The 23,795-nt window shown below is 40.0% G+C and overlaps 1 protein-coding gene across 1 annotated transcript; it reads right to left on the bottom strand.

Annotated features, from left to right (window-relative positions):
• Positions 1-1,239: 1,239 nt before the first annotated feature.
• On the bottom strand, positions 1,240-23,692 carry slc5a9 (solute carrier family 5 member 9). The gene is made up of 14 exons (XM_040048503.1): positions 22,510-23,692; positions 20,290-20,402; positions 19,783-19,854; positions 18,105-18,209; positions 17,174-17,338; positions 16,977-17,082; positions 14,454-14,534; positions 13,993-14,198; positions 11,319-11,454; positions 10,803-10,910; positions 9,535-9,685; positions 5,484-5,652; positions 4,399-4,614; positions 1,240-2,399 (listed from the first exon to the last, which is right to left on the bottom strand). Exons 1-14 carry the CDS (start codon positions 22,529-22,531, stop codon positions 2,088-2,090), a joined length of 1,962 nt encoding a protein of 653 aa, XP_039904437.1. The 5' UTR covers positions 22,532-23,692; the 3' UTR covers positions 1,240-2,087.
• Between the last annotated feature and the right edge of the window lie 103 nt (positions 23,693-23,795).

Genomic DNA, 23,795 nt, shown 5'->3' with positions numbered 1-23,795 from the left:
TAAGTGAAGCAAACTGTTGCATTGTCACAGGAATGTGCATGTAATAATTTGTTGATTTAGAAAATATATAAAATGTTTGTACTTAATTCTGATCTTGAGAGTTTAACTGTAGCTGTGAGAACACAGAACAACACCAGCGATCAAATTAATTTCCCTTTGATCTGCTGAGGTTGCAGACAAACAGAGACAAAGGGAGTTCAATTCAGTTTTATTTATATAGTGCCAAATCACAACAAACGTTTCCTCAAGGGGCTTTATATTGTAAGGTAAACACCTTACAATAATACAAAGAAAATAGAAAAACCCTAACAATCCTATAACCCCCTTATAAGCAAGTGTTTTGGCAACAGTTGGAAGAAAAAAAAACCCTTTTAACAGGAAGAAACCTCCAACAGAACTAGTCTCATGGATGGACGGCCATCACCATGTTGTGAGGGGAGGAAAACTGGACGAAAGACAGCCAGTGTCATTGTGGATATAGAGAAAGACTAGTGCAGAACATGTATGAGAACAGCGAAACACTGGTGAGGTGTGCAGTAGGAGTGACCGATGGGTTTCAGGTCAGTTCAGGGTGGAGACTGGATTACATCAGGGTTTGGCTATGAGCCTCTTCTCATTTGCAATGGTGATGGACAGGTTGGCAGATGAGGTCGGGAAGGAATCTCAGTGGGCTTACAGGACATTGTGATCTGTGACTAGACTTGAGACTAGGGATTGGGTGGATAGAAGAGAGCCTAGAGAGGTGGAGCTATGCTCTGAAAAGAAGAGGAGTGAAAGAAGGGATTTACTTGTGTGACTGAGTGGGAAATGGGTGTAACAGTGAAGGAGTAGACATAGTGATGGTAGTGAGTTTAAATTCCAGGGTTAGGCATACGAAGCAATGCAGGGGCCACATGAGGTGAGAGAGTATAAGCAAGGTGAAGTGGCTGTAGACAAGTGTCAGGTGTGATTTGTGACAGGAACATCAGCTAAAGAGAATATTAAGGTTTTTACAGCCTAGTGAGATTTGCTCTAATGTACGATTTGGAGACGTGGCGCTGACAAAAAGACAAGAGGCTGACCTGCGAGAATTTAATTAGAATAATTGATTGCATTTATATAGCGCTTATCTAGGAACCCAAAGCACTTTACAATTCCACTATTCATTCACGCTCACACAGACCGACAGAAGCGAGGCTGCCATATCGCGCCTTCAGCCCCTCTGGCCAACACCAGTAGGCGGTAGGGTAAAGTGTCTTGCCCAAGGACACAACAACCAGGACAGAGTGCTGGGGGATTGAACCGGCGACCTTCCGGTTACAGATGAGCGTCCCAACCCCCTGAACCACCAAGTTTAGAAGTGACCCAAATAGAATTGGAAATGAGTACATCTGAGGGGTCGCTCAGGTTGAGTGGTTTGAAGGACAAAGTTAGAGTGGCATGGCTGAGATAGTTTTAACAGAAGAGCAGAAAAAGTCCAGAAGTGCATAAAAGGCATGGTAGATATACTGGATAAATGAGAAAATGAGAATGTAAAAGACTGAAAATTAATACAGAATGTTCACTGCAAGGTGCAAGCCATTCATAAACCTCAAGAATAGAAAGGCGAGACTGGACTTTGCTAAAAAGAAACAACAACAACAACAAATCTAAAAAAAGCCAGTTCAGGAAAAACATTCTTTGGACAGATGAAACCAAGATCAACGTCTAGCAGAACAGTGGCAAAAAACCTACACTCACATACAGACTCTATACTCAGACAAGTCCTTTGCACTACTTCCTAACTGTACCTGTCAGATGCACTTGTACTCATGTCATAATTTTGTTGTACATGAACAATCACAATAAAGGGCTATTTTATTTTTTCAAGTTGAGCAGATTGAGCTGTACATTGTTTGCTAACAAAGGCAGTTAATGAGCTAACTGGATGTCAATCTTATCTCTCTTGCCTGTATACAGTATACAATAGAGAATAATTAGTTCATTGTTTCATATCTGAGAATCCTTTTTCTGTCCCACTTCTTTCCTGAATAGTTTAGAAAAGTAAAGTTATTAAGAAGAGTAAGAAGTAAGAAAAACAACAACATGTTCAAGATTTCATGACCACATTAAGCAAAGTATCCCCAGAGAAACACGTTAACAACCAGCAGTAGCAGGGCGTTAACATCGCAGACTATTCTCCAGAGTGACTTCTCCTGGAGGAAGTTTCGTTCACTGCTTTGAATCACTGGAGCTGCCGACTCGGAGCGTGAACTAGACAAACCACAAAGCCACAGAACAACTTTCTTCCAAGTGGATTCTTGCAATCGGTCAGACTCTGAGCTGAGGTTAGAGTCCACTTGGTCAGAGGTGATCTGAAGACTTGAGAGATCCATCCGCGGTTCAAGACTATGTCTGGACCACCAGGTCAGCCTATGCAGCTACACATGAAAAGAGACGAAGAATGAAAAACAATTATTACAGATTACTAATGATCAAATACATGAATGATTTCAATTTAATTATACATAGTACAATTCAATTTGGTTTGGCTTTCTCTCTTAGGACAAAACAATACAAGTAAAAAAACAACTTAAACTTAGAAGCAAATTTAAGAGATAAAAATAAAGTTAGTAGCAAACTTAAGCAGCGTCAACAGAGAAGTAAAATAGCAGCATTATACACGACTGTATAAGGTTGTGTCGAGCCAATTATGTTTTGTTTGTACTGAAATGTCTGAGTATTTCTGTGCCATCTTTACAGTGGTAGTGTAGGGGAAGCTACCACTCTAGATGGAAACAATGAACTGTTTGCCAGATGGAAGCGGTTCAAACTGAGAATATCTCGGGAGTGTACTGTCTTTGCTGATACCGTCAGCCTCCTTGACTCCATCCCAGTAATGCACTTTGCTGTCTGCACCACTCTGTGCAGCTCTTTCGTTTCACCAGCAGAACAGCTGGCATACCACACTGTTGCATGAGTCATCAGTATATACTCCTGTAGAACTTCAGCACGAGCTTCTGGCCTCCTTCAACTTTCTAGGAAAGAAGATTCTCTTGTAAACCAAGTCAGCTGTGCAGAGAAGGTGACTCCCGGGTACATACGGTTCTCCACAATCGCCACTATTTCACCAGAGATGTAGTTTCTTGACCCTCGACCTCCTGAAGTCAATCCCCTTGATTTTGATGTGTTAAAGATTACATCATTTTCCTTACACCACTTAGTTGGCTACTCCCCAACCTCACTATATGCTCATGCTCACTAGACATGAGCACTTTTTTCTATGCTCTTTCTACATGAGTGCTTTCTATTTAACATTCACACACACTGGAGAGCAACTTAGGGTTAGTATCTTGTCCAAGGATATTTGACCAGTTGCTTTGTGGATGTTGATGCCTTTTAACACAGTCCTCATCTGATGCTGTTGAAGGACAAGTGTGTATTGTCTACTTGGCTAAATGACCAGTCATTCCCCTCCTCTCCTGGTGTCAAAACAGGGAAAGGACCTGTTCAAGATATCAAGCAGTGTAGCATCGTCATCGTCTGGCAGCATTCTGATGGTCTTGTAGTCCATCAGTACCTTAAAGCTCTTCGACATACCACTGGGATTGTCATTTTCTATGGTTTACTTTGCTTCCCTGATGCTTCTCTGGAGTTTCTCCTGTGCTGTAGGTTCGTCTGTCCCCTGTCCTGAAGGCTGCATGCCTTTTTTTAAGTAGAGCCCTAAAATTACTGTTCAACCATGGCTTTTCAATGAGGAAATAGATTTATTGTTCTTTTTGTTGTATTTTTTTCAGTACAAAACTCTATGTACCCCTAAACTGAACAAACACAGTTTTCCACATAACTCTCACCTGCAAACAATTCCCAGTTCCTTTGATCAAAATAGTCTTGCGCTGTTTTGACTGCAGTTCTTTCAATGCGCACCCACAGTGTATACATTGGGATCAGAATGAGAGGGATATGATCTGATAGTCCGAGGTGCGCAGGTGTATGCGCCTTATATACTGTCAGTATATTTGTATAGACCTAATCAAGTATTTTTTTCAGGTCTGTATGTTTAAAGTAACCCATGATGATTCCAGTGATGAACAGCCTTAAATGTATTAGTTTGAGAATGGAAACAAAATCTCACAACTTCAATTTCTGTAGATTAAGAATCCTCAAGGGTTCAATAGTTCATACAGATGAAAGCAAGATTATCTGTTTTGGTGACCCTAAAGGAAGCAGTCAAAAGAAGGTTGAAATCCACATAATCAAAATGAATTGCTTAACTGCAACTCGGTTACACTTTCCCTTTGCATTTCTTTCTTTCGTTTGTTTTGCAACAGGAATCATATGTTATATGAACCCTGGATATTGTTCAGTAGACACCTTCTGATTACCACTCCAGAGATCAGAATATAAATAAAATATCATAATATAAGGAATTTTCCTTACATTTTCTTTAGGTATTGGGGCAGTGGCCAGGCTTACAGCAACAATGATGAGGCATGTGAGAGCCAACAGGATGAGAGCAAAGTACAAGTAGTGGACATCAGCTAGGACTGCAGGCCGGTGATCAGGCTGACCACAGGAAGGAGGTGAATAGGAGAACTCCAGAACCATTCGGATCAGTCCTATCACTAGTCCAGCCATCAGACCCCAGAATGCACCCTGAGACAGAGGACATACACAACGCGTTAGATGCTGAATAATTTGGAACTGGCAAAGAAAAAAAAAACCCCAAGTTATTAAGGTTTCTGCTTGTTTTTAAAATTGTGTTTACGTATCTATTATTTTCTTTTAAATTCTCTGTCAAAGTGATTTCATACTGCTTTAGTAATGTTGAAGATTTGAGAAGCCCAGTCAACGACTGGTGGTGTTCTATTGTGTATTTTTCTATCCAGTATGTTTTCACTGTATTGGCAGTATTTTTGGGGTCATTGTCATGCTGAAAAATGAAGCTGCTGTTAATCAGATACTTTCAAAAATCTCGAACACCACTGACTGAAATGCAGCTCCCAGCCATAGCCCGAACCTTGGTATCATCGTAACAGCGTCAGGAAACTTCAACAGTGACTGCACTAAAAAAACGAAAGAGCTCTAAATGAAATTAAGAGGAGACAGGACATATCTCTATATATCAACCTGCAAGAATCTCAAGACTAGGGAATGGCGCGCACACACACACACACACACACTGGAGAGTAGTCTGTAGGATGGATTTGCACATGAAAGCCTTCCTACACGTCCTCTTCCAATCACAAGATTAGGATAGATAAGATTAGAAAATGAGTACATCACAGGTTTAGCAGTTTGGAGACAAAGCTAGAGTTGAGATATGTAGAGTTGGAATAGTGGATATGTTGGATAAAGGATGCTGAATATGGAGCTGCCAGGCAGGAGGAAAAGAGGAAGACTTCAGAGGACATTTGTGAATGTAGTGAAGGTGTCAGTTGGTTTAACATAAGAGGATGCAAGGGATAGAATGGCACAGGGACCAATACAATTGAATTGGATTGAATCTGAAGAGGCAGACATACCTGCTCGTTGGCTCGTGGCCAAAAGATAGCCATTAGGAATAGAGCAGTAATGGGAGGTGCTAAAAAGCTGGTCACTGACTGAATATAGTCAAACAGCTGTCCACTATTGGCTGTCTGGACAACAGGAATCCACAGCAGACTAAGACACACCAAGACAAGGATGAACACCCTGAAAACACACGCATTATTGTTATTATCCATCCATCTATTCATCCATCCATTTATTGTCTACTTCTTATCCTTATCAGGGTCATGGAGGGCTGGAGCCTATCCCAGCTACTATAGGACGAGCAGCGTGGTATACCTTGGACATATTGCCACTCTATTACAGGGCTAACACAGAGAGACAAACAACCATTTGACTTCCATTCACACCAAAGGGCAATTTAAAATTTTCGATTAACCTAGCCCCACCAACGACTGTAGAAAAGATGGAAGATATAGATAAGATAGTCAAGATTTCCTGTTTGTAGGAGCTGCCATGCTGCACTTTTGAAGCCAGAGTCGGAGCAGTACACTTTTTTACATAGTCTGACTCCTTCAGCTCTGCTGCTAAAACTGTGACTGACGGTTCATTAAATCAACAGAAAATACAACCACATCACTATAATTAACAAGACACATCTTAACATCTTATAGTTCTATAGAACATCTAACGTCACTCTGAATCCCTTTTGTTAATTCGTTGCTAGTTAATTAGCGATGCTACACACCTGTGTTACTTTTGGAGTCTATATGTTTAAATGATTCCTTAGTTTTCTTTTTTTAATCCTATTTTAGTCCGACTCCACAGGGGCCCAGAGTTACTATTAATAGCACAATTATCTAGAAATTAAATGTTGTCCTTTGAAATTTTAACTGATGATAATATAAAAATGAAGATTTAAACAGTTTCAGATCCATTGCATACTCAGAGCACTCTACAGCGGAAACATGAAAACTTAACTTAAACTCCTTAAAGATGAGTGAAGAAATGGGAACTGGAGAGATCTCAGGGTCACCAGCTGATACAGTTGCCAAAGGTACAACTAGCGGTTTTGCAACATCTGAGGAAATGTCATCTCTGCTGTGGTACATGGGTTTGTTGCTTCCAGTCAGGGGTCTTTAACCTCATAATCAGGTTCACATACCTTCTTTTTGACCACCTAAGGTCCTGAGAAACGAGCCTTCTTGCCAGGTGACATTAAGGACTAGGACACCGCTGCTAGGACACTGCTGTCTTATCATACCGATGTTACATTGAGGCCTGGGCAGATGATAGGACCTGCAACTAAAAGGGTTGTGTGCAAGTGTTCTCTAAACTTTTAAACATAATCCAGAACATCAGTTTTGATTATGCCCCCAGACTGTGTCCAAAAAGTGATTCCTGTATGGCAAACACAACCATTGGCACTTCCTCATCCAAGTATTTACTTGTGTTTAAGCAGTATTTCTGTAACTTTGATCCAAGGGTTTGGTGCCACTGCTCTAGAGCTCCTTGATACTGAGGATGATAAGCATTAGCTGCTATATGTTTGATTCCTGAGCTCCAAAAGGTAGTAAAAAACTTTGTTAAGGTATTAATGACCAGAGGTGCGGAAATCCTCCTGAGTGGACCAGCTTCTGGGAAATGTGTAGCAGCACACTTTAACATTAGCAGAAATTGATGTCCAGTTTTTGTCTTTAGGCAATGGGCCCACACAGTCCACGATCACACATTCAGATTGTTCACTCACAGCTGGGATCAGGTGAAGAAGAGCAGAAAAAACACAGTTTTTTGGTCTTCATACCTGTGGAAGTGGGCGGAGTCTTGGTGATTGCACCACTTCCCTGAATGCACTCACGTAACAAACTTACCCAAAACAAATAGCATGCTTACTAAACAAAAGATCACGACCAGATGCCATCAACAAGAACATTACCCAAACATGCAAACTTCCCTAGATCCTACCTTATCCACATTTCACCTGTCTATGTCTATGTGCAGGATTACATAAAAAAGAATAAAGTAAAACAAAAAAGCAGCATGATTGGAATACCACATTTAATACTCTCTAGGTCATTTTGAAAATCTGGTGATGCCGTTTGGTCTTACTAATGCCCCTGCTGTCTTTCAGGTACTGGTGAATGATGTTCGCAGAGATTTTCTGAATATTTTTGTCTATCTTGATAACATACTAATATTCTCCAAATTCCTTCAGGAGCATCAAGTTCACATTTGTGAAGTCCTCCAACATCTCTTGGAAAACAGGTTATATGTCAAGGCTGAGAAATGTGGATTTTACTAAACATCTGTTTCATTCCTCGGATACATTCTGGCAGGGGGGCAGATGAAGACTGACCCAGCAAAGGTTCAATCAGTTAAGGAGTGGCCAACACCTACCTAACATAAATATCTTCAACAGTTTCTCGGCTTTTCCACCTTCTATCACCACTTCATCTGCAACTATAGTCAGGTAGCAGCACCTCTTACACAGCTCACATCCACTGAAGTCCCGTTCATCTGGTCCCCTGAGGCTGAAGCCGCCTTCACCAAAGTATCTGAAGTATCTGTTTTCATCAGCACCAGTCTTAATTCACCTAGACACTAAACCATTCATAGATGAGGTTGACATCTCTGAGATTGCAACTATACTTCTGCCCACCTGTGAGATTGGTTACATTACCTGGGATGTGGAGGAGGCCATTAGCCAAGCTCTTGTGTCAGAGCCAGATCCAAGCTCAAGACCAGCTAATCACCGTTACATTGGGTGATTCTTGACTGTATCCACACCACCTGGTTTTCCTGTCCTGGAGAGGTAGGACCACTTCATTACTTAAAAGACATTTCTGGTGGGAGACTTTAGATAAGGATGTCCGGGATTATTCGGCCGCATGCACCATCTTTGCACGGAACAAAAATAAAACTCAACGTCCTTCAGTTCTGCTTCAACCAATCGTCCATTCCCAGTCAGCCTTGATCCCACATTGCTTTAGGTTTTGTTAGCGGCCTGCCTGTTTCCTCCAGAAAGTCGACCATTTTGACTGTTGTTGACAGGTTCTCCAAATCCGAGCACTTCATCGCCCTAAAAAAACTTCCCACAGCATCCCAGACGGCTAACATCCTGGTGGATCATGTGTTTAGCCTGTACGACATCCTGACTGAGATCGTGTCAGACAGAGGACCACAGTTCACCTCCCAGGTTTCGAAAACATTCTGTTCAGCCCTTGGAGCCAAACCCAGTCTGGCTCTGGTTAATACTACTGTAATGGTCCAGGTGAGTCGTCTGGATTTTTCCATGGTGTCCCTGTGTGTCCTCCTCTGGGCAGAGCCCTGGTGAGTACATCTGCTACTTGCACCTGTTGGAGATCCAGGCTAATCTAAGGCAGTATTTAAGACCAGCCCCGACATCTGTTCTTCGCCAGTTCGTAGACTAACCACATGTTAGTGGCAGGACGTCTTTGTCTCTAGTGCTTAGTTCTTTGTAAATTTACCTTGTTCTCTTGTGCCCTCAATAGCCTCTTGGATCACCTCTTCCATTGCCTGCAGAACGCATACCCCCCTGGACGTTGGTCACCTTCTCTAGGACTCCACTCACAGCCTCTCTCACACAGACTCACTATTCACCACCTGCCTGCTCTCCTACATTCATAGCTCTGCATCTCTGGGTCATTCAGGTTGGACTCACTCCACTCCACTCCACTCCACTCCACTTTATCGGACACTCACCCGGCCAACACTACCTCCCCCACTGCCACTGCCACTGCCACTAGTCAAGTAAGCCATAGACTCCATCTGTTTCACCATCCCCCACGTCCAGATTCCACGCCAAACATTCATTCCCTGTGCCTTAGTTTTACACTCTGTCGCTCAATAAAATTTGTGAGAACATCTTACTTTTGCTTCCTGTATTTGAATCTGTTTGTAGGTCCACATACCAATTCTGGCCTCTGGGCTCTTCAACCTCATGTTACTAATTTGCTCAATTGAAAACTGTATTTAGGGTAAGTATAGCTTTGGTATTAATGTTATAGAACATCTGAGTTTTGTATTGGTTTTCCAAAGCATATAAGGTATTCTTGTCAATCTTACCTTCCAACTATCATAAGTTCCAACTCAGAAGCTTTAGGCCTGGCTTTGTGGTAGAGGTCCAGTGTAAACAGAGTAGAGCTGCTATTAAAAATGGAAGTCAGGGATGACATAAGAGCAGCTAACATCACTGCCAACATCAGACCACGAAGTCCTGTGAAGAAGAAAAAATGATGGCACATCATTTTATAAAACCTGCTTATTGTCAGTTGTTGCCATGGAAAAAGAACATAGATTTTTATAAACTCTCTTAATGCATGTGTTTATCTCTGAGAACATCAAGGCATCAAGATCTGTTCTGGATTATCTCAGTAAAGAGCCATCAGCCATATTGTTCTGTAAACCTTGACTGCAAATCTGTAAAAGACTGTCTACTACTGACAGGGTGAGGAAACTGTCTTCCTGTTGTGCCATCTTCTTGGGATGTGGCCTGTAGCTGACATCGCCCGTTACATGAAACTTGGCCTTCAATTTAGAGATGGTTCTGGGGGCTCATTCCAAATAATGAAGAGCATGCACGTGACTGCTGATGTGATTTGGTGCTATTTAAAAAAGAATTGAAATAAATCGAATTGAACTTGGTTCTATGGAAGACCAGCTCCAGGTTGGTACGGTCCCTGTTGAGATTAGTCAAATGTGGCATGCTTGGAGGAGGCACCAACTGAGTGCTGTAGCAGGGTCCCTGCTTACAGTTGCTTTTAATTAGGCACCAGTCGCACACCTGATTGTCAGCAACTTGGGTACCAGAAGCTCAAAAGAAGAGTCAATAGCAGAATAAGCTGTTTAGTATTGACAGAGAAGATTGGGTTTGATTCTACTGCTCAATCCATAAATACGTTCTCCCCACAATTGTGGCACCATTTAAGGGGAAATAAACACAATTTCAACAGTTTAAGATTTCTTGCCAAGAGGCATTGTTAAAACACAGATATAACTGAGCAAACAAAAATGTTCTTACTTCTTGTGCCATACATAGATAGATAGGTGTGTGTGTGTGTGTGTTACTATACTTGTGGGGACCAACAGTCACTTGTGAGGAAAGTGCCTGTCCTCACGGTTTTGACGGCAGTTTTGAAACTTTAAAATGTGGTCTTAGTGTCAGGGTTACTATTAGGTTATGGTAAGGTTTAGGCTAAGGGTTAGGGTTAATCATTCCTTTTTGATAGTTAGAGTTAGGGTAAGCAGGTAGGGAAAGCATTATGTTAGTTCGATTTTTAGATGTCTTCACTAAGATATCAAAATGAGTGTGTGTGTGTATGTGTGTGTCTTACCCACAGGCATTAGCTCTATTACTAGTTTAGGGTAAGCAATGTTAGAGCAACCAACTGAAGCACCACACACACTTTGACAGATATCTGGATCCACACAACCAACCTCATCTACAAATAAAGAAGAAAACAAAGAAGGAGGGGCTGAAAAAAATAACAATTTAGTTTATATTAAATGAGACAAAACACCACAGATGTGTTTCCTACAATTACCCACTCCATTAACATGAATTGAAAGTGTCAACAAAAGTAAAAATGTGATAATTTTTCCAACGTAAAGTTAAGTGGAGACCTGCTTAGAATGGTGTCATAGTGTAGGTTTGTTGAAAAAGGAGTTGCAAACAATCTCTTTAAAACAATAATAACAATAATAAGAGATGCATCATCTGTTATAATATATATAATAATATCAAGGTAATCAAAATGGTATTATATAAGTATGCATATAGAACAATATTAAAAAACATTTCACATAACATTCCCACTGTCAATTCCCACATTGAGAGGTATACTACTGACTTGGGAATAGTGCTTGACTTATCATTCCTGGCATCACAACGAAGAACATAGGGAGCAGTTTGAGATAGCCACCCAACACGCTGCCGGCTTTAGCGTGAGACAAAGATTTGGCTGACAGAGACCTTTGGACTATAACCTGAAGAAAAAACACACACCAGCATAAACATATAATCATTTTTATCCATCATTGCATTACACATTTTGTACTTTTGTAATGTTCAACTTTACATTTGCAAACCTTCTATATTATTTATACACAATAAGTAACACAAATATAAGTAATAGTAATAAATACTGTATTAAAATGTGCAAGTGTGTGTGCACACAGATTCTAGTTTTAATGCTAATAGTAGAGAACTAAACACTCAAAAATGTGATTACACTTCTACAGTCAGTGCGTGCAAACCTCACAAATGCATCAGGTCTCATAAAGCTGGTAACATTAGCAAGCTGTTGAAAAGTTTAGTGAAAGTCTATCACATTCAGAAGGAGAAATGTGATTTTCAGCTGCCTAGCTTGTGGGTTATCTGTCATTGCCCAGTTATATAAGGCTAGTAGAGAACACAGACATGATTATATGAATCAGTTCTCATTTTTATGAATGTTGGTTAATGATTAAGAGTAACTATTGGCAAGCTGGCCTTTACAGGTGTATGCATCCCTGTATCTTAACTGTAGTTCAGATAATGTACTTTTGTATATTCTTGTTGTGTTTTGTTTTTCGTTATAGCATTTTCTGAAATGTTGCTGTGGTTTCTGGTTTGTGAAGTGTCAACGCTGTCTCAAAAATGACATTACAATACAGTTAAACACTGTTAATTGTATTGACCAATAATTCTTGTCATAGTCTTTGTCAATGATCTTTTTTTCCTGACATAAACAAAATGATAACTGAACAAAAACTAATGGACAATGACACTTGACACAATTGAGATGAAGATGTACTGGAGAGATTCTCATCTCTCCGATCAGAAGTAATTACGTTTTGTAGAAAAGCAGGATAGGTTTGGAAGTGATGCAATGAGAAGTAAAACAGCGTTATGCAGTAAGAATATTTCATCGCCAAATTACTGTGAGAATGATCAATAGAGGTGATAGTCTCAAAAAACGTATAACAAATAACTTTTTGAGTCTAAAAAATATGTTTGAATTCAAATAAGTAATGCAATTCACTGAAATTTTTAATGTTAAAAAAGGGAGGGGATGTTTCATATTTAGTGTTGTAACACAGGGACAAAATGACTGTGATCCTCTCTCTCTCATTGTCTACATCAGCTCGTCAAAGTACTCCTTCTTCCTCAAAAAACTCTGTTCACTTGTTTCCATCTCTATCCTTAATTAATGAAACCGTTTACATGTCTGCTCCAGCTCAGTCTCTTTGGCTACCCAACGGATACAAGTCCTTTCCTTCTTCCTTAGTATCCCACCTCACATACAACTCCTTATAAGCATTTCTCTGTGCGGTATGCCGAATTTCCCAGTACTCATGTCTACTTTCTTTATCTGCCTATCCAACTTTTTCTTTGGTAACTTCTTCCTTGGAATACTTTGCTTTACTTCCTCATTCCACCACCAAGTCTCCTTGTACTCTTTCCTCTGCCTACACCCCACTCAGTAAATAAACCCCTCAAAAGTTGTTAAAACATAACCAGATGATGCTCGCCTCCAGCTAGTTTTTCCTAACTGAAAACTTTGGAAGACGAGTGAAGTACAGGCAAAGATTTCCTCACAAACCAGCCTGAATCTATACTCAGAGCAAGTATTTTCTTTGCACCACTTTTGAGCACTTTGCAATTATTTTGTTCTCTAATGTGTGCCTTTCTCTTATTTCTTTTTATAGATTTCTCTTCTTTTGTATATATCCCTCTTGATGATATATATTTACTATTTGCTATTTATTCCTCCTGTCTACTATTTATATTCTATTGTGGTGCAGTTGGTGTGGAGCACCCACAATTTTCTTCTACATGTACAATGACAATAAAGGGCTATTCTATTCTATAGTCCCTGAATTTATAGTTTCTACTCTCACTTCCACATCTGTGACTTTTCTTTACTCATGCTGCCTCTTCCACTTCACCTCTTTCTTTTGGCCAACAGTAGCACAGTTTCCACTGGCACCCTGTTGGCGGACATTGTTAACCTGGGCCACAACCAATCCAGCATAGAAATTTCATTATAGATGATCTGCGCGTTTTATTTGGCCATGTTTTTATGCCTAATGCCCTTCTTGATCCAACTGTTCCCATTTATCTGAGCTTGGGACTGGCATTAAGAGTACACTGACTTGTTAGAAATTAAAACTGTTAAAACTGAGGTTGCCCTAAATATCTTAGCAGCATATCTCTAACTAGAGATATGCTGCTCTAGAGACTCTGGATGGCATTACCTTGGCTATAGCAGGTAATACTCATTTTTGACCAAGTATGCAAATGCTGCCTTTTGTCATTTACATTCAAACCTGAGAAGGAAGAATGTTATAAAGAGTTCAAGGTGTGTTTTGAGGAATTAAAATCAGTTGCATTATTTATTTGTATTGGGACATATTTTTTAGACTCACAAAGACAAATGTTATCAGTTTTTGAGACCGCCACCTCCAGGATCATTCCCACAGCAGTGTGCCGCTACAATAACATTACTGCACCATGCTGAATTTTAGTGTAGATCAAATCACCTGATCTGTGCACCAGACCCATGTAGCCAGTACGGTGAGCCCAAACAGTAGACCTGGCCAGGGTAAATCCCCTGTTACAGGATCTCTGAACATGTGGAAAGCATCACTACGGGGTAAGTGGCAGGTGGTGTTGGGAACAGTCACATTGGGAATACTTGACATGTAACGATCCATAAGGCCCTCATACCAGCCCACCTTGGAGAATGCTGGAAAATGTACAATGACTTTTACAATTTTATAACTTCACTTATTAACTAATAAATATTATGACATGTAGATGTGGAAGCCTTCAGTGAGGATAATTGGATGCAAAGAAACAGTTTTCTATTTTTTGATTGATACTTAACTTGAAACATTTCAGCCAATAACACCTTTTAATCCAAACTTTCAGTACTATGTAAGTCATGTAATTAAGAACCCATGATTGTGTTTGTGTATCTGTATAAGTCTGTGTACCATACCTATGAACATTAAGGCAAAAGCTCCTCCAACCATGATCAAAGTCTGGAGAGCATCAGTGTAGATCACAGCTGCCAAACCACCTACATAAATACAGATTTTTATATTATTGTCAGATTGTCTGTGTTAGAGTAATAGTGTTATTTAGACTGTTTTCAACATAAATAATTTAACAAATTCTTATTTCAAAAACAGTTGAACTAGGTGAGTGTGGCGGGGTGTGGTTTGTGGCGCGGCTGTGGGGGAGGCTGACACACCTGAGCTCGATCAGCTCATCACCCTATGTCAAATGCGCCAGGACCTGAGGTTGTTGTTGTTGTTGTTATGTGGTTGTGTGGCTGTAGCTGAAATGCTGCAGCCAATTGTTGGGAGAGCAGCAACCAGGAATAAAGAAGTGTGTAAAGAGCAAAATATGTGGTCGGGTCCATCATTCCTGTCACACTGAGTTACTAAATACAAACTGCACTCTGAGCACTGAACAAACATGGTAACATTTTCATTTCCCTTAAAATCATAATTACAGACACTTTGAAAAACAGTAGATGACAATGTTTCATCATCACCCCTTGTTGACTTTAAGTTAGCATTTAATACAATTGTTCTCCAGCAGCTGGTGAGGAAACTCAGCTCCCTGGGTATCAGCACCCCCATGTGTAACTGGCTGCTGGACCTCCTGAATGTTAGTAAGAGAGGGAAACAGCCTCCATCACACCCACCCACACATGCAGTGTCTTGGGGTACAGGTGTGTCACCAAGGTGCAGGGGAGGGATTCCTCCTCTGTCACCTCCTGTGCCTCATTTTTATTCCACAACATAGACATCCACATTACTCACACTCTCATAACACATACATATAGGGCCTTGGGGGTGGCCGTGCTATACGGCGTCCAGAGGATGGTCTGTGTATTCAACCTCACCTCTGGTGCCCACCTCTCAATTTAAATGCATGTAGACATTGAGGGTTCCTGGGCCGTGGTGTCACCTGCTGCTCTCTGGCAGAAAGCACCATGCCCCTCCCATCCCATATGGAAAAGAAATAGTAAAAACTTATATGTGATTACTCATGAAAGTGGCCACTTTCTCATTACTTTCATACATTGTTTTAGTAAGTATCCAAAACATACAAATTTCATTATATAATTTTTCAAGGGATCTTATATCTGTTTTCACTCTTATATGCTTTTCATACAAGTTTCACACAAGACAGATACAAACTTTATAAGATTTATATATATCTTTTCCATATGGGATGTTTTAAATGCACTTTAGAACAACACGCAGCAACACTACACATGAGAGAGAGGGAGAGGTATGGGGTCTTCACACTCCCGTTCTCTCCGCCATCGGGGCAGGGGGCTGGGAGGAGGAGTTGGCCGTCTGTTTGGGGTCTGGGATGCTGGGCCTCCCTGCTGCTGCAGGACTGTCCCCACCCCAGGAAAAAGGGTAACTTCTCCTGGGTCTTGGGGCGGATTGCCCCTCTGGGGGCAATGGTGCCAGGACCTGGGGTATAGAGTATGTTTGGTGAGTGTCAGTGTGTGTACAGTGTCCATTTTTGTTTGTCTCCACGCCTGCGGGATCGTCACTGCAGCCCCCTGTGGCTTCTGCACCGTGGCTGCTGGGTGACCCCACGTCTGCTTTTCCCATGCGCCGGGGACAGCAAACTACTGGGCTGGTTAGGCACAGCTCATTTTTTCACAACACTGAATGTGACCAAGGGCTACTGGCAGAAAATAAGCACTTTGCAGCGCCTCATGAACCGAGTACTGCAACTGCACACTTTGTATACTGACGCCTATCTGGAACACATCATCATCCATAGCAACACCTGGGCGGAGCATATTCAGTGGTTGCGGTCCTGGATTTCCTGAGGCAGGTGAAGCACATGGCCAACACAAAGAAGTGTGCGGCTGGACGGAGGGAGGTACAGTATCTGGGGAACCACTTGGGACGTGAGAAACCCCTGCTCTTAACTTCTCCCTCCCTTTTTGTGCTGTGGAGCAGAGGCCTGAGGGCCATTTTGCCCTAGCAGGAAGGGGGGTTGACTGCCCTGTGGTTTACATCAGGTGGTAGGTATAATATTGTGGAAAAGAAGTGTCTGACGATCCCATGGACAGTCGACTCTCTTCATTACTACCTCCAGAAAGCCCTTTGCTTAGATACTTGGATTAATGTCTCCAGTGTTGTGTTTGGTACTCATCAGCATCATTCCTGCTATAGTATATTATAGTCTTGTGATATTTTGTTGATTAAAAATTGATTAAACCAAAAAGAATTATGACTAAAAAGTTTGACATTTTGGTCAAGAGACTAACTAAATCCAAATTAGCTGTCAAAATTAACACTGGGATACTGGGATACTGCATGTGGGATAAAAAAAAATTGGTTCTCGTCCAGAAAAACCCATCAGATAAAAAACTGATGTAATTTATTTTAAATGATGGCAAACAGTTATGCTGTTGAAAGCTTGCACTGACATAACTTTTAACATTAATACTAAAAACAGTCAAAACGTGTTTGTGTTTTACCTGCCACAGTGTAGACAGCAGTCACCAGCAACAGTATGACTGTAGACAGATACAGATTCCACCCAAATGACACCTGGATAAACAATGCCCCGGAAAAAATGTCTGTCTGGGAAACACACACACACGCAGACTCAGGTAATGTGGCTACTGTATCATATTAAGATCATTTATGTATTTGAAAAAAAAAAACCTCTTACTGATATTTTGGTGAAAATGTAGAGAATAAGTGACAGAACAGACATGTATATGCGTATCCTCTGGCCTCCAAAGCGTTTGGCCAGGTATTCAGGCATTGTTACCACTTCAGCAGAGATGTAAACGGGGATAAATATCCAACCCAGAGCTACGAGAACCCACGATGCCTACAGAAACACACAGAAACACAAAATGTTGCACTGAGACATTGTCCGTATTGTCAAAAGTAAATATAACAGTTGTTCATGTTTTTCACTTTTTCAAGTGGACATTGCAAAGTTTTAAATAGCATAAATGAAGAAGTACCAAACAAACGTCTACTGTGAGTTTTCGCCCTATTTACATAGCATATCTAAATCTTTAGTCTTGCAGTGATCCAGCTCAGACAGTCGCATATTTAGATAATTGAATACAACCTGTTCATAGTCAACTAGTGTTAACTGATTTAACTGATTTTGGTGTAAAAAAAAAACCCTAAAACATATAATGTTACAACCGACACAATGAAGATGTAGAAATACTCAGAGCAACTCTTAAAAGTTGCATTGAAACCAAAAGCAATAGTTAAATGAATAATTTCTGTGGTGCATGTACACATAGTTTTTCATCGTTGTTCTGTCTTATATCAAGGCTGGACTACTATAATTCCCTGTAATCATGTTGTCCTAAATGTTTTCTGAAAACCCTTCAGTTGATCCAAAATACTTAACTGAGAATACTTCCAGGGACAAGAAGGGAAAAAAATCATATTTCTCCCATATTAGCTTCATTGCCACCCGATTGAATCACAAACTGATTATGAAATGATTGTCCTTACAAAGAAACTACTGAATGATCATGTTGTTATTTTAAATCCTGCATGCAGTGCCCAACAGGGTGTGTGTGTGTCTGAGTGTGTGTGTGTGTCTGAGTGTGTGTGTGTGCATCTCTTACGTTCCATTCAAATCCCCCAACAGCGATTCCTCCAGCTGCTCCTGTCCCTGCTAGACCAATAAATAAACCACTGCCAACATTACTGGACATCAGAGAGGCTCCAATCTGTAGTGGAACAGAGATAATAGACAATAACAACAAAAGCTTTTAGAATACTTACTTAAAATACTTACAACTACATAATAACATTTTTAAATGACAGCCTGTGAATGCACTTTAGTCATATTTAGTTTATACAGAAAATCAACACAATTCCTACCATAACTTGAAATATCAAATGTTATAATTTAGTATTTCTCATTCTTATTTTAATTTTAACAAAGTTTTGTCTTCAGTCAGTCTCCAGGGTGGATGTCAAGAGATTTATTCTAAAAGACACTTCTTCAGCTGAGAGTCAGAGAGTGGAGACACACACGCTGCAGTTTTTACTTGCAAGGGCGGTCACAGAGCGCTCACATCGGAGTGGGGGCCCTGTGAAGTGCGCTCTGTTACCGCTCTGGTCTTTATTTATATACAAAAGTAGGTGCATTCGTTTATCATATTGGAATGTGGATGTGTATATGTGTGTGCGTGTGTGCCAGGAGAGGCTTCTCTACCTGGCACGAAGTGAAACTGCTCATTAAGCTCTTATTTAGCACTAATAGGTACTGCTCCTTCCCTGCATGATGACGGGTCACAGTGAACTAAAAACAGTCTGAGTTATAAAGAGGTCCTCATGCAGTATTCTATCATATGCAAACTTATTTTATTAAAAGTCTATACTGACTAGTACAATTTTCTATTGACAGTGGGTTTTACAGATGAGGATTGGGGCCACTGGAAAAAAAAGTCGGGATGTCTTTTTTTTTCCAGAATTCTGAGAAAAAAGTCAGAAATCTGACATCCCTTTTTTTCAGTGGCCCCAATCCTCTTCCATAGGATTTCCAGTTTTCTAGTTATATATTTAAATTCATGTTGTAAATTTTCATTTTGTATATTTGTTTATTTTTTGGTTTTGTTTAGATTCCAAGTCTTTACCGTGTCTCTGTGTATAACAGCAACACTTCCCCAGAGAACACATGCCTAAAAGCTTCTTCTTCCCTCCTACTACCTGGCAGTAATATAATATAATGTGCTTATTTATTCCTGATAAAGCCATGCAATCTACATAACTACATGTAGTGTGGAATATATCAGTGTGGTGGCGTGTGGTCTGCAGCTCGGCTGCAGAGGAGGGGTGTTGCAGTGGATTCAGGGGCAGTGTCATTGAGACTGGCAGTGCTTTTCTCGGGCCAAGAGGAGAGGAGAGCTAAGCTGGAGACATGATGACTGCAAACAAACCAGGCCCTACAGCTTTTAAACCAGAATGAGTTTGTATTACTTTTATATATCTTATCATTTACTCAAATCTTCTAATGTTATGATTCTTTTTCTTAACTTTTATCATGTTTCCCTATGTTTTTATTTCTTTTGCTTATCTTGATTGTACAGCACCTTGGTCAACAGTTGTTTTAAATGTGCTATACAAATAAATTTGACTCTGACTTAAGTCTGTTGTTTATTGTAAATAGAAAGTCCCTTGCATTAGAACATTGGCTGTGTGTGTGTCGTACAGGGTCCTCATAGCACAGGCGTGTGACAATCGATTTGAAATCAAGAGCTTTATATGATGCACAACAGTCAATCGTTTGTTACTCACAGGCCACCAAGTCACTGAACGACCAGCCAAGAAGTAGCCCCCAACAGTGCTGCGATTGACACGCATTGATGACTATAGCAAGGACAAAAGAAAAGATTAGAATAATACAGTTTTAAAACAACACCAAAGATTGATCTGGTGCAAAATATAGTAAATACATTTACAATCATGGTGCACATTTCTACATCAGAAAATTCAATTAGCTGGGTCAAAAAAAATCTGTTTATTTTTTGCAAGGATGAACTCTCTGTAGAACATCCAAGAATCATTTTCTAGTAAATGGAGAAATGCACTCATAATGACTATAGTTAATTAAACACGTAGAAAAAAAAACATATGTAAAAATAATTTTATTTTTCTATATAAACATGTTTAGCATTGACTTGTACAGAACTTTCTTGTATTTTTTACATATAAAGGAACAAACAAATCAAGCTTAAATTAGCTTTGGTATAAACTGTTTAGTGATTCAAATGTAAATATGAAATTAGTTCAGTCTCTTCTTACCCAGATTCCAACCACCATGACAATTATAAAGTAGACAACAACAATAGCAATGTCAGCAGCACCCATAGTGAGAGCTGTCCTGGGAGCTGCAGTGGTGGGCAGGGGGCTGCCATCTGAATATAAAATAGACAACAGAACCTCTGTGTGGTGAGTAAAGTAAAAGCAAGTAAAGCAAAATTTTATTTATATAGCACCTATCAAGATAAAAATAAAAGAGTGCTTCACAGAAGCTAAAACATAAAAAGAAAAATTAACCAAAATTAAGTTTAAAAAGACGAGTTTTTAGCTGTTTTTTAAAGAGTCCACAGATCAAGCTGGTAGGGAGAGAGTTCCAGAGTCTGGGGGCCACAGTTACAAAAGCTCTGTCACCTTTCATTTTCAGCCTCGTGTGATGGTCAACCAGCAAGCCCTGATCACATGACCTCAGGGGCCTGCTGGGGATGTATGGATGTAAAAGATCACTGATGTATGCCAGTGCTTGTCCATGCAGAGCCCTGAATTACAGAGTCATAATCTTAAATTCTGAATGTAATGGGGAGCCAGTGCAGCTGGGGTGTGACGTGGGAGTACTTGGAGGAATTGGTCAGAAGCCTTGCAGCAGCATTCTGAGGGCTTACATAAACAAGTGAACAAAGAATTACAATAGTCCAAACGAGATGAAACAAATGCATGAATGACAATTTCAAGTTCCGAGTGTGACACAATGGGACTCAGCTTAGTAATGTTTCTTAAATGATAAAAACAGGAGCTGAGTCAAAAGTAACACCAAGATTCCTAATAGAAGATTTGGCAAATGAGTTGGGGTCTGGACTTTACCTGGGCCATTGCAATACCTTAATTCATTCCTTTTGTCAATCTGTGGTGTGGTCTGGGGTGTGGTGTCAAGGGAGGCCTGCCGAGGATGCTCACTTTGCTCTCTAGGGAGGTCCATGTGGTAGCTCTCAGCCTCCCCATGATCATTCCCAGCTGGTGTTGGACTCCACCAGGGCTGCCCTTTGTCACTGATTTGGTTCATAATTTTTATGGACAGAATTTCTTGATGGAGCCAGGTGGTGGAAGGCTTACAGTCTGGTTGGCTTAGAATTGCATCTCTGCTTTTTGCAGATGATGTGGTTCTGTTAGCTGCATCAAGTGGTGGCCTTCAGCTCACAACAGAGTGGTTTGGAGCCAAGTGTGAAGCTTTGCAATGACACTTAGTGCCTCCAAATCTGAGGCCATGCTCCTCAGCCAGAAAAGAGGAGTATCTTGAGTATCTTGGAGTCTTGTTCAAAAGTGAGGGGAAAGCAAGAGATTGACAGATGGATTGGGGTGGCGTCTGCAGTGGTGTGGACGCTGTGCCCGTCATGTTGAAGAGAGCTGAGCACAAAAGCAAAGCTGTCGTCTGGTGCCTGTGTGTGTGTGTGTGTGTGTGTGTGTGTGTGTGTGTGTGTGTGTGTGTGTGTGTGTGTGTGTGTGTGTGTGTGTGTGTGTTTCCTCTACTCTGACTTCCTCCAATCAAAAGTAAAAGTAAAATTTTAATTGGTAATTGCAAACTGGCCATGTTGTGTTTGTAGATAAAGTCCTATAAGTACACAGAATAAAGTATTTCAGTATTAAATTATGCTACACAAAGGCTTTTTTGTCAGTTTACAAATCCTTAAAAAACCCAGTCTGACAGCTTTCACTCCTACACAAGTAGATACACTGTGGTGCTTGAAAGCTTGTGAGCCCTAATAAAATAATAAATACATAAATAAACAGACATAAAAGACCTGGATTTAAAAAATGAATTAATATGCTTTTTGGAGGGAAATGATATAGTGCAGTCCATTAAGTGGATGAACTGTATGAGTCTATGCTTTGACTGTAACCAGTGTGTAAAAATGTTGGTATTATTGAAGAAGTCTCAGTACCTTAGACAGTGTAAATGGTAAAAGTAATCGTTTTGAATCTATTCCACTTTACCTCCAGCTTTCTTTGGTTTCATTGTCCTTATAATAACCCTCGTTCAAAGGTCTTTAAAGAAAAGATTAAACTATTGTGGTGACAGACTGTAGAGGTTGAAAGTAGCTAAATTAACTGTATAAAAAACTCCTGGACTTTAAGTGTTATAAGCTGCTTCTCTGATTTTCGTTGACCATTTCATGCTCTGCAAAGCTGCATACAAAACTATTGTTTCCAATTAAATAAAGCGTTCTGTATATAGAAGAACAAATTTAATTAAAACAAAAAAGCTTTTACCTGTTGTAAAACTGGAAGACATGCTGATTCCACTCTCCCAGACAATGATCACACAACGTTTATTTTACAGTTTTTCATATGTGTGAATCCTCTGACTGAAACAGTTTTGTTTTTCCTTCCTCTGAACCTGACAAAGGTATGTGCATCTGTGCACTCAGCTGGTCAATGATTAATAAGTTCGTTAATGAGACTGTCAAACTCCACTGGTTAGCTATTATATCTTGACAACAGACATACGGATCTATCACAGGTCAATTGGGATTACCTATGGTCTCTATGACACAAGAAAACTGGTGCTTTTCCTGAGCAGTTTGAGTGCTCGAGTAGAAAAGTGCCATATAAGAACTAGTCCACTTCCCATATTTTGAACCTGTCTGTTGCATGGTACTTTGTTATTCCTTTGCATCCTACTGATGTTTAACTGAATAAAAATTGTTGGGAATCTGGAAGCATCTTGTACTTTTATATATTCTTTGAGCATAATTGACTCAGGAATGGCTCTTCCTGCTTGGTAATGCTAGTCTTAGCAAGTCTGATGTGAATTGAAGCACCTGCAACTAAGCATCAGTAAAGTGGGGAGTTGATGCTGGATTTCATAACTTTTATTGAAGTTGCTTTTTTTTTTCTTCATTTAAAAAAAAAAAAAAAAAAAAAAAAAAAGACACAATAGTTACTTATACAGCAGAATTGCAGCTTTCGACCAGAAAAACCCGTTTTATGAGTTTGCAGTGACCAGTGCCATCTTCTGAAGTATGCTTTCGTAGTCTGCACTACATCAGTTTTGTTTTCATTTGTTTTCCAAAAACTGGAAATGAGTCTTGAACTTGAGAAAAAGTTAAAATTCCTGTCAACATCCACAAACATATGTGAAAAGTAGAAAATTAGAAGGTGATGCATTTGTACTGTACTCAGCATTTCACTCAGTGTTGCTGTGAATTGCCTTTTCATTGCACTGTTGGCAAATTTTCAATAAATCAATTCTGGCAACCATCCGACTTTCCTGCTGTCTAACAAAAATACTTGTTAATGTCATTAACAATAATATTTAACACTAAATTACACAGAAATACAATGTTTTTGCACATTTTGTGGCATGTGTAAACAAATGACATTATTAGGAGCTAGGCTACTTCCAGGCTTTTTTTTTTTTTTTTTAAAAAGGACACAAACCTTTGTAAACATAAGAACCATATGACACAGCTATAGCCGAACATTTTTTCCAGTTTCTACATCAACAGCTAGTTAAATTAAAAGTGTTTTCAAATGTAAAATGAAATCAAATAAAA

This window comes from Simochromis diagramma, unplaced genomic scaffold, assembly GCF_900408965.1.
Source record: "Simochromis diagramma unplaced genomic scaffold, fSimDia1.1 OVJJ01000557.1, whole genome shotgun sequence".
Lineage (NCBI taxonomy): Eukaryota > Metazoa > Chordata > Actinopteri > Cichliformes > Cichlidae > Simochromis > Simochromis diagramma.
The sequence above is the reverse complement of the archived record's forward strand: the minus strand, read 5'-3'. Positions and strand labels throughout refer to the sequence as shown.